General features: G+C 38.5%; 1 protein-coding gene across 1 annotated transcript; it reads left to right on the top strand.

Moving 5' to 3' along the window:
• Positions 1-1,318: 1,318 nt before the first annotated feature.
• On the top strand, positions 1,319-2,964 carry LOC147897563 (bidirectional sugar transporter SWEET6b-like). The gene is made up of 6 exons (XM_087380048.1): positions 1,319-1,352; positions 1,503-1,539; positions 1,805-2,015; positions 2,105-2,263; positions 2,367-2,486; positions 2,593-2,964. The coding sequence occupies exons 1-6, from the start codon at positions 1,319-1,321 to the stop codon at positions 2,962-2,964; spliced, it is 933 nt and encodes a 310-aa protein (XP_087236174.1).
• The last annotated feature ends 9,600 nt before the right edge of the window (positions 2,965-12,564 follow it).

The following is a 12,564-nucleotide window of genomic DNA, read 5'->3' as shown; positions in this document are numbered from 1 at the left end:
ATAGATCCCCCTTTGAAGGGGTCACTGGTGTGTATCAAGAATGGGTCCTCAAAAAGCCCCATTCTACCTCATAATTATTTTACAAAAGTAAATAAGAAGCACCTACTATCTCCTCATCTGATGTTATAGTATCGATGCATTAAGACTCAAATAATTTTACCAATTAGTTGAAGAAAAAAGTATTTTCTTCATAAATTCACTAACATCAGTACCGATGCATTAAGACTCAAATAATTTTACCAATTAGTTGAAGAAAAAAGTATTTTCTTCATAAATTCACTGGTCTTCCATAAAGAAAAGAATAATGTCTTATTTCAAAAATTCCATACTCATGTTTAAAAGTATAAACATGGAATCCCACTTTATAACTTGCACTATTTTGCTCATTTAATATATTGGTTCTTGTTTCCTTAAAAGATCATCTTGTGCTATGGTGTATTCTTGAAAAAAATTTGCATGTATCTATGATCACACGTGCGTTTAATTAACAAAATTTAAATGCATTGTTGTTTGAGGAATCAAAATAAAGTCCCACTTTGCATATTGGAGTATCTTGGAAAAAGTGGATAACATGATTCCTAACTTCTTAGTGCAACATGATTCCTAACTTCTTAGTGCGTCCATGATGTACTCGATCCTTAGTGCGTCAAATATATAATATATATGCTATGGTGAATCCTTACATTACTCAGAGGTTATAAACTGAATATGCTTTAGAAGTGCTCGTTCACGTACAAATTACTAAAGAATCCAACAACTTAAGCACTATTCTTGTATGTATAATCTTTGGCTTGTAAATCGGAAGGATTGTCGTCTCTCCATGTTTCGTTTGTACGGGTTAATCTCCTGCTAATCCGTTCCCCACTCGCCCTATAATACGTCAAGGTCCGTGATCGCAACGCATTCAGCATCTCATAAGCCGCGCAGCCTTGGTGCTTCCAGCAGTGATCTAATGCCCTGCGTTATTAGCTGAGATACCTCGATCTTCTTCGATGCTGGATCTTCTGCGTGGCCAGCAGTAGCCAGCAGTATATCCAGATGTTGCTCGACCTTTTCTAGCACTCTAGCAAGCCGAGTTGCTGATTTCTGGTATATTCACTCGTAGGCAGTGTCGTTCGTAATTCAATACCACCTCCTTTCAATGATGTCCCCGATTTCTCTGCTTGTATATTGAAAGACTTCTTTCGTGCACTTAGGCATGTTCAGATGTTTTCGAAATCTTCGATTCAGAAGCGATGGTCTGACTCTGGGTGTATAAATGTTGTACGCAGCTTAACTTTAACGAAGTAGCACGTTTTCAACTTAGAGGTCTTTCGATATGGAGCTCTTGCTTCTTGTCGTGGGCATTATTGGTATGCAACACAACGCACTTCTCCCGAAACCACTCCAAAGTTGTTGCAGTGTGGACCCGCCTTGCTACTGCAGCCATGATTTCAATGCTTAGTGCACTAAAATAAAGCATCGTGTACTAAAAGCTTGTTTTCATGACCTTGTGTGACCAGGGAATGCTATTTCTATCACGGTGTTCGCTGCACCACTGTAAGATACCTCAATCCATGCACAGCTGTATTTGTCCACCATTGCGTGTTTGGCTTTCAACACTCTAACTCCACCAAACACGCGTAATTGCAAAGCACAATGGTGTCTCTAAATTGATCCAAAATGCTTGTTGTCAGTCGTGACCCTTGAGATATAGACACAGTACAGTAAAAAGAAGATTCTGATACCTCTTCAAGTACGCGTATTACAGTATTCGACCGTGTACTAAAGAAAATTCTGATGCATCCAATTTCGTGTTCTGCAGGCCCACGTTTTGGGGCATTATTAAAAAGAGATCCACCGGAGATTTCTCGGCTGTCCCTTATGTAGTGTGCCTTACCAGTCAGATGCTATGGCTTTATTACGGAATTTTGAATCCTAAGGGCTTATTACTTGTCACAATAAGCAGTGTTGGGTGTGGTTTTGAGGTTCTTTATTTCATTGTGTACATTTACTTCGGCTCCAATCCACAGAGGGTATGTCGAGGCATTTTGCGCGTGTATCTTGTTTCTGCTTGGGCACTAACTCGTTACGATTAGTTTTCACAACACCATGTATATTGCAGTTATCAACGCTTCGGCTTTTCTCGTTATATATGCTGGCCTTCCTAGCTCTCTTCCTTGGCACACTGTTTGGCGCGGCAGGAACTAAACGTCTGAGAATCGTCGGTTTCTTGGGTGCGGCCAACTCCATTTGCATGTTTGCTGCTCCATTGAGCGTAATGGTAATGGTTCTCTTTGCTAATAAAGCGCGTGGTTCAAATTTTCCATTTTGTTTCCATGGAAAGCCTTCTATGTGATTATGAATTGGCTTTCTCCTATGAACAGGGACAAGTCATCAAAACGAAAAGCGTGGAATACATGCCTTTCTTTTTATCACTTTCCCTTTTCCTCTGTGGAGGAATTTGGACGGGCTATGCGCTCATCGTGAAGGATTTTTTCGTCGGGGTGCGTAAAAAAGTTATCTAAGACTGAGGACTTTAAGGTTACTTTTGCAAGATTTTTTTCATTGCAACTCCTAAATCTTCTAACAGAAGAAACCTGCGAAACGCAGGTGCCGAATAGTATTGGGTTTCTTCTCGGGACTATTCAATTAGTGCTTTACGCCGTCTACTACAATAGAGACCTACCAGCAGCAGAAAAACTTACAGATAGAAATACGAATACACATGAATATTCTTTCAAAGTGCAAGCTACAGAAAGACCTATAAACAACATGAAGAAGCAACTACGCGAAGGCGGAGAGCTTGTACATGCATATGCTAAGGAGGCAGAGGATGAAAATCGTGCTGGAAAAACTTTGGGCGATACGAAGGACCGAGGGCCAGAAGGAGGAGAGCTTGCACACATGAACGATCAAGAGGATGAAAAGTTTTGCAGCTTACAAGGCCAAAAAAATGAGTATGTTGGCGACCAAACAGTTTGAGGAATAGTTGTCGATGACGCTTTTAACGACCATGATGTTCTCCAACTCAGTTTATTATCAATGCTTCAACAATTCAATGGAAATTTTCTCCAATAGGCTACCAAGAATTGCATCTTTAGATTTGGTTCCTTCAAGTAAATAGTAACTTTTGGGGAAATCTAATTCCCAAACGCCTAAAATAGAAGGCATTCTCTCTCTTTGGAATTGAATAAATAAAGAAATTCACCCAGTTTATCTAAGTTCTCTCTCATTCATAGATAGAATGGTGCTTTGGAAGTGAATGAATAGAGAAATTCACATAGTTTGTTTAAGTTCTCTCTCATTGAAAGATATAATTCAGTTTTAATTTGGCTTAATATTGTGTAATGATATTGGCAAAGTTACATCTTTGAAATACCTACTAATATTGATTGATCACTACTCTGCTCATTTCACAACAACACAATGTATCATAGATGCGCAAAATAACGGGCGCGTCTATAAGTGCTTATAAACTTAATGAAAATACAGATGCATCTGTTAGTGTGGTTATACATGTGTTTAATAGCGCATCTACACTGTATAATAGATGTGCATTCAGACGCGTTTATAAACGCACATTAAAGTTTGAAAGTGTACTGCAAGTTGATAAATGTGCATCACTCCTTGCCAAACATTGCCCATGATTGGGGGAGTCACTCATTATATGTAAGCCTATCACATGAGGTCAATAGATGGGCCTTTGTTAACTCCATTACTTACACACATGTATATACATAAGGAAGTAAACTAAGGCCTAAATGTTAAAATACAAAAGGATAGTTTAAATTATAAAAGTTTGAGAAGCTTGAGAGAAGCTCCAAGCATATAACATGGACATTTGCAAACTCTTTAGGAAGAGTGGTTTATGTCCTATGACATAAAATGAGCCCAAGTCTTTAAAGAAGGGTTGAAATCCCTACCTTGGATTGTTGTGATGATTGCTGATATGTAGTCTTTACATTGTGTCAAATCATTGAAATTTTTCTCTTACATTGTCTCTATAGGAGGCAAAATCCAAGGATGATTTTTCGTGTTAGTTTCATTAATAAGTGAAAGTTTTATATGGCTTGATCGAACGCTTTTCATCAATGGACAATGGAGTTTTATGTTCTTATTGAGTTGAGTCATCTGTTGAGCATGTTGTAATTTGATTTGAATGTGCCATACTGGTTAATTCATTGTGGATGCAAATTAGGGGTTTGGCAAGATAGTTCTAAAGTAAGCCTCGTGATGTGAATTGATGGGATGTTAAGTCTTCTTAGTGGATTGTTATGATCATATTGAGTGGACTCATATGTAGTATATGTCATCAATGGTTGGGTGTGTGCCATGAGTGGTTAATTTTTAGTAGATGGTAAGTGGTTTGACAAGGTGATCATTTAGTTCTTGCATATGAGAGGCCTAATAGGTTTCTAGATGATAAGTTGGTTAAGAATTGGTATTAATGAGGTTGTCTTGGTAGTTCTTGTTTAGTGTTGGATTTCGATGAAGGATTGTTTTGAAAAGATGCCAGAGGTTCATCATAATTAAAGGAATGATTTTTGTCTACTCTAGTTGATTGAGCTACAATCTTTTCCTTTTGTAGGTATATGTTTTTTTTAAATTGGAGCGGTGGGTATACTAGGATGATAATAATAGAAAATAGGTTTGGTTAGTCTAAGTTGGTTGGGTAATTAATAGTTAATGAGACATGAAATTAGCTAGTGGGACTTAATGTTAAATTGATTGGATTAAAGAAGTATTGATAGATGGGTGCTAATGGGCAATTTGTGATTTTCAATGTGTGGGGATAGGAGAAACCTTCTCTAAACGTCAATATTCTCAAAATCTACGAGATTATGGGGGCTAAGTTTATAAGTTTAAAGAAGTTTTTCTTTCTTTGCTTTTTAAAGAAGTTAAGTTTGTAATGGCTCTCAATTTTTGTTATTTCTTAGATGTCAGAAGATAAAGTAGAGAAATCAAAGGTATTGTTAATTAATAGATGCTTAATGAAGGTCGCCTCTAGAAACAATTAAAGAAATTGGTACTCTAGAATGCGTTTGTCATTTTCGTTATATCAGATGGATTGGGTGTATCTTCCTTGATCTTCTCGTGAAATATGATGGATTAATACAGGAGATGAAGATCCATTTTTACTCCACATTATAGCCTAGTGAGTAGTGTTAAAATAGGTTGGATAGTACTCGTGTTAAGTTGATGCTTTGTTGTCTTAGGAAGCTAGGATTCTTTAGGAGAAATTAAAGATTGCTACCAAAAAGTTAGAGAGAGTTCCAGTAAGGCTCACTACCTTTGTATTGACATTTTGAGTTTGTGCATATTTTCAATTTGATATGTCATAAGTATGATGTTCTAAAACAAGTGCTTAGTAAGGATGAAGTTTAGTGATAAATGTGGGGATAATCTTGACTTGTAGGGACGTACCCTAAGAAGATATTTCACAAGGAACTTTTGACCAATCTCAATACACTGAACTCTTACCAAACTACAAAATTCATGGATTTTTACTAGATAGAATTACTCATTTTATCCTCTTTATATAGAGAATTGTATTTCCTATATATCTATCTAGGAAATGCCTGTCCTTATATAGAGAATGAAGCCAAATTTTCCTTTCTTATATAGGGAATTTGATAACCTATATAGTCCCATCTAGGAAATCTGCGTTCCTATATAGAGAATGAAGTGGATTTCAAGTTTGCTATGTAGGGAATTGTGTTTCCTATATAGGCTATGTATGCTGCTATCTTGGAAATGTGGGATCCTATATGGAGAATGAAATGGATTTCAAGTTTGTTGTGTAGGGAATTGCATTTCCTATATAGCCCATGTATATTGCTATCTAGGAAATGTGAAAGGTATGGCTCATGCACAAATGTGGAGATTGTAAGGGACATTTAACCAATGTTTCAGAGCTATGTATAGCAGATGTAGGAACTCATTGCATCCTCAAGTAAGGTGATCTCACGACAATGAAGGGAGGTTCACAGGTAGCTCAAGATGTAGCACTCAAGAGTGTCTTCTCAAGAAAGCTTGGGGCACAGGGACCATGGCAGCACATCCAGTAGTAGGGGAATCTCAGTCAATGAGGAGTTGATAAAGTCTTGAATGCCAAGGTCCCTTGAGAGACCAAGGAGTATATCACTGCCCTTACCTGGGATGGGTGCTTGGTAGTGAGCAGAAGTGTGGAGAACATGTTAGTGTTCATATCCAAACCAAAAGACAGTGGATATAAGCAATAACGTATTAACAGTATTTATGCCGTTGATTTGGTTGCGAGTTTCTATCCTTGTGTTTTGGATCTAATTGGCTCTGGAAGGCCCCCGATCACAGCTTTGAGTGCCCCATGAAAAGAGAGGAAGGTACCATGAGCTCATTTGGAGGTTAAGAAAATTTTATCAATATCCTTGGCATCTATTTATCCTTCCACTGCCAATTTCAGCAGCTTGTGGAGGTGCTGTTGTATAGAAATCTACAAGATACTTTGAAGGATCTCGAATTGCAATGGTGCTATTTTATGCTTGCAAGGTAATTCTAGGTTTTTGCATTAGAAGAGACGTGAAGAATGTATTTGTGGCTTCTGAGAGAAAATTAGGTGTTGTACTCAAATTTGCAAGGTACTTTAAAGGATCTCAAATTGCAACGGTGCCGCTTTGAAGCTTGCAAGGTACTTCCATATTTTTGCATCAGAAGAGACGTGAAGAATGTATCTGTGGCTTCTAGGATAGAATTAAGAAGCATAGTAGAAGCCCTAGTATCGCCAACATGCCCTCTCCCTTTTCCTTCACAATGCACGCTACCTCCATTTCCTCTACAGTGTCCTCTGCCTCCTCCCTTGATCATGATCACCTCAAGTGTAACCTTAAAAAAAATGATGTTGCTTCCACCTTGACTTAGTCTCTCTGTATTGTTTCTCATTCTCCAAATCCCCTTCTCTTAACCAATAGGAAACACACAAATCACCTGGTGTAGGTGATTTTATTTTATTGATAATCTCTAAATGCTAGTGCTAAAAGAGATCCAGGCTATTTGTGGCAGATATGAATTTTGACCTTGGTAGACTCGTGATAGATTTGGATTCCATCTTGGAATTAGAATCACTAGTACAAACAAAAAACATCATAAGGGTTGATTCACAAGAAGACTATATTAGTGGAAATGAATTGCCTTTTGCACATAGTTTTGAAAGATGTGAAAATTGAGACACACACAAACGATGGAAAAGGCTAGGAACAACCCATGAGAAGCCCTAGGGATTATGGTCCCAAAGGAACTTTAAGCAGATGAGCAATCCAATATGTCAGGGAGAGAAGCATGCCATAGCAAGGAAGCTCAATTTTATAGGGAAAAATATCTTATGCAAAAAAAGTAAAGAAAGCAGCTAAAGGTTCAAAGTGAGAAAAACCATTGAATCACTACATAATAGCATTCCTTGCTACAACATAGCAAGCGTGTTAACATGAAGCATACCGTCACTATTGTGATTTGTAGAAGCCATTACTAGGAATGCTTGATCTTTTTGTGTTGACAAAGATTTACATATGATCCCAAGGTTAAAGAAGATGCCAACCATGCATGTAATGGATGCTGTCAAAATGGGGAATTAAATGCAAAATTTCTAAATAACAAGTTTGGGCTACTGCTGACAAGGAGTTGGAGAGTGTCAAAAAATATTTCACTAGGATGTGTACCTTATTTATGTGCTTAAGGATTATTTTTTCTCATTGGATGTCTAGCATAGCAATTCTATACTTTATTGTAATTGTGTGTGCTTTCTATACCAGAGAAAAAAATTGATCCCAAAGCACTAATTAAATTATTTTATCAAATATTAGTATAATTTTATAATATAAGTCTATTTTTCAAATTATATGTCCTCAGTCTTTCACTAAGAGGCCAAATGATGATCTAAGAATTCCAAACTAGTCATTACAATTCGATGCAGTCATTGCATTTCTAGAGAGAATAGTGAATTAATTTAGTTTGGAACCTTTGGATTGATTAACTTCTAACTTTATTATACATATATGTCGGAGGAAATTTTGACACATGGCTCCATATTAAGGGGGTAGTAAATAAAATGATGCACCAATTTTGCATGTACTTGCAAAGTTCCAATGTCCATCAGACACCAAGTGTGTGGCTAGGAAAGTAGAATATTTCAAATTTACATGTGCATCCTATTATGTGAACCAAAAAATGTAACAATCATAAAAAATGATACCTCCAATCATCTCCCAATCATCTTATTGGTAATAAACTTTTCATAGGTCTTAAGTAGTTTCCATATCCCTACAAAGTTTCAATTTTGTTGATGGTGCTTTTGGCATTCAAGAGTACATCCGAGGAGATGGTGTATATGCAATTACAACATGGTTCATCAGCCTGTATGATACCCCTAGCACAGACCTGCAATGCAAGTTCAATGTCTATCTATCCTCCACCTACTTTGTTGTGGAGCATGCATTTGGTCAATTGAAAGGCCAATGGTAGTACCTCAATAAGAAGTTCCTAAACCAAAAGCGCAAGCTAGAGCATAGTGGCATGTTGCATGTTGCACAATAGGCTACTAGGTAGCAATTGGGGATGTGCCATAAGATGAAGATTTCTTTGACGGACCACATGATGAGCATGTATGCAATCAATTAGTTGAACCCTATTTCTCATTCTCGTAGGGCTGCATTAGCTTGGGCAAATGCACAATGAGATGCTCTTTCTCGGTATGTTGTGGCACTACATCGAAACTTGTAATGCCATCGAGATACTTTGTCATGTTTTGGGTGGATGCATGAAATGATTCCACTACGGTGGATGCAACTTGCATGCAAGGTGGGTCTATGCAAGAGAAATCTGGGTGTATGGATCCGTGGCATGAAGGAAAGTCCTGCATGGACTTATCAAATGATCCCACTATGGTGAATGCATGCAAGGAAGCTGGGATACATGAACTTATCAAATGATCCCACATTTTGGTGGGTCTACGCAAGGGAAATCTAGGTGTATGGATCGGTGACATGAAGGTAAGTCTTGCATGGACTTATCAAATGATCACACTATGGTGGATGCGTGCAAGGAAGCTAGGGTACATGAACTTATCAAATGAGCCCAGATTTTGGTGGGTCTACGCATGGCAAGGCTGGGTGTATGGATCGGTGACTTGAAGGTAAGTATTGCATCAACTTATGAAATGGTCCCACATTTTGGTGGGTATATGCAAGAGAAATATGGGTGCATGGATTGGTGACATGAAGGTAAGTCTTGCATGAACTTATCAAATGATCTCACTATGGTGGATGCATGCAAGGAAGCTAGGATACATAAACTTATCAAATGATGGTTCTATGCAAGGGAGATCTTGGTGTATGGATCGGCGACATGACGGTAAATCTTGCATGAACTTATCAAACAATCCCACCATGGTGGATGCATGCAAGTAGCTTGAATACATGAACTTATCAAATGGTGGATGGGAGTACTGTGGCATCCTCCTAGGAAATATAATCTCTACTTTTATTAGCCTTTATCTCTTGCTCTCTATATCTGTAATCTTCGTGGAAATGCCACCCTTTTGGACCCTTTTTATCATTAATCGTTTCTTAATCAGATGACAATGTCCCCAACATGATGGGCAAGGAAGCCTTTGCTTATGCACCAATGCATGTCATTTTGTTACGTATCTTTATAGTAGGTCACATTGACAACATTGATGTATAATGGGCAAAGGATATTGAGTAAACTCCTACAATACTGACCAACAATGCATGTCATGTTTGTTCCAACGTTTGTAGTAGGTCCGAGTCACAACATTGATGTACACTATGCAAAGGGTATTCAGTAAAATCCTACAAATTCAACCAATCCCAATTCCTTCCACTTGTTTATCTTTAAACATGACTCTGTTTTATGTATGCCAAATGGCCATGGGAAGGCACCTAAGTTTAGAGGACAACCAACTCCACATGTCTCTTATGTACATGGAAACCTCATCCCTTAACAATAAGTTTAGAGGCCAAGAAACTCCACTTGTCTCTTACATACATATATGGCAACCTCATCCCTTAACAATACTTGATTTCATGTGATTGGTCCCACTTGATGAGACCCATTCCACAAATATCATGCAACTATTCAATTTTAGTAAAGAAGGATAGCTGATGCAAGTTTACTCATTTGAGGAGCAAAAGATTCTTTGTTGAGGAAAGGAGGGACCAAAAAATGTGCATGGTGGCCTCCAAGCTCCTTAATTCACAAGGGACAAGCAACTCATAACCTTGAACCAAGTAGATGGAAAGACAATGAATGTGCAAGTGTTAAGGGTAGGAATGGAGCATACTAAGTCATCTAGAGTCTTTCACAACAGCTTTTTGATTGAGGGAAGGGGCTAAACTATGTTTCTTCCCAATTTACCATAGGCTTAAGGGTCGAGGAGTTGGGATTTTATATAGCATCTATATAGGCTGTGGGTGAACTTTCCCCTACTTAGGACAAGGAGGTCAATTAGAAAGCAACACAAGAAGTTCCCACAAGAGTCCTAAAGGAGAAGTTTGCTCCTATGTTACACTCATAAAAGAAGAAAGAAATCTTTATATTGTAGCCCAAGGAGGGAGCATGGGAGAATGCAGTTCACATCATAATTGCATTGCTAAGCAATAAACATACGTTTAAAGAAATCATATCATTGTGAGGGATGCAATGCTTCCTTATTTATAGACTAGCTTATCATATGGGCTCAATGTTTGCTTGGGTCTAGCCAATCATATAAAAGAATAAAGAAACCTTTATATTGTAGCCCAAGGAGGGAGCACGGGAGAACGTAGTTCACATCATAATTGCATTTCTAAGCAATAAACATAAGTTTAAAGAAATCATATCATTGTGAGGGATGTAATGCTTCCTTATTTATAGACTAGCTTATCATATGGGCTCAATGTTTGCTTGGGTGTAGCCAATCATATAAAAGAAGAAAGAAACTTTTATATTGTAGCCCAAGGAGGGAGCACGGGAGAACATAGTTCACATCATAATTGCATTGCTAAGCAATAAACATAAGTTTAAAGAAATCATATCGTTGTGAGGGATGTAATGCTTCCTTATTTATAGACTAGCTTATCATATGGGGTCAACGTTTGCTTGGGTGTAGCCAATCACAAAACTATTTTTGGGGCCATTTTGGGGGCCGTGATGCAATGTGCTCATGGGTGAATATTTGAATTTTGCAAGGAATCCCACGCTCTCGTCCAAAATTTTCCCGATGTCATGATGCCACACTGGCATAATAATGAGACACAATCTATTATTCTAAACACCGTAGAGCTTGACACATGGTAGCTCTACACTACATTGAGAATCTCCACACTGCTTCACACAACGTAGTCTCTGGCCTCTGAGCCGCTTGACCACTTATCATCGTGTAGACTTTTGCCGTAGCTTTGCCACAAGTCACTGGGCACCACACCCATGAAGATAATTAAAATTCAAGGTTGGCTTGGAAAGATCACTGCGCTGGTTCTTGGCATAATAATGAGATGCAATCTATCATTCTGAACACCATTGTACCATAGTCTCTGGCCTGACCATCTGTCATCGCGTAGCCTTTTGCCATAGCTTTGCCTATGCAAATCATAGGTTGGATTGGGAAGACCATTGCTATGGTTTTTGGCATAAGAATGAGACACAATCTATCATTGTGATCATCGCCTCAGTGCCTGGCCTGACGACTTGTGATCGCCCAGAATTCAAGGTTGTCAGAGAGACCACCAAGTTGGTTCTTGTAGCTATAGCTCTGTTAACTATTTTTACATATTATAGGAGGAGGTCTATGATGACCAATGTGCTAGCAAACAGAAGGAGATCTATGATAGCCACCGGGGTGGTTCTTGAAGTTATATATTTGTATACCAGGGAAAATGTATTTTCTTATGCAACCATTGATGATATGGCCCTTGAGGGGTCCCCTTTAGGGAAAAGGGCCATATCGACATACCATATCTGTCGAGTAGCATCCTGGATATTGTATAATGCATGTCCATATGGCCCTTTTCCCTAGAGTGGGGCCCTCAAGGGCCATATCATCGATTGTAGTTTTTGAAAGTTTAATTGTATTTTCTAGATGCAACCACAACGGTGGGTCATTAGAACTTATAACTTTTTCTATGGCATTTTTCAAACTGTAATTGAAGTAGTTGATTTGTCACATGAATAGGGACCATCCCGAAATGTTCGAGGGTTAGAGGAGGGCTGCAAAGAGATGGCTGGACATCGTAGGTACTTCGCACTTTGGTGCAAGCGGACGGTTGGCATTCAAGGCAACAGTGGTAAGTCTACTTCTTCTCATTTAATGTATTGTTCTATTTGTTTTACTACATATTACATGCACTTTATCTAACTCTAACTCTCACAGCAAGCTATGATGGGTCATCTTCCTATAGATGCAGAGACGCGATGCACATTTCGCATAGGAACAAAGCTGTGGTTTATTGAGCAAGAGGCCATGGGAGCGACAGTCGATTGGGCTGAGGTGGCTGCTCGCATGGTATAAGTCTACTCCTACTTGTAATCTCACTTTTTAAATTGTTTTATTCT

This window comes from Dipteris shenzhenensis, chromosome 10, assembly GCF_047967505.1.
Source record: "Dipteris shenzhenensis isolate YYH24624 ecotype China chromosome 10, Dip_SZ_1.0, whole genome shotgun sequence".
NCBI lineage: Eukaryota > Viridiplantae > Streptophyta > Polypodiopsida > Gleicheniales > Dipteridaceae > Dipteris > Dipteris shenzhenensis.
Note: the sequence above shows the minus strand (reverse complement) of the source record. Positions and strands in the feature narration are given on the sequence as shown.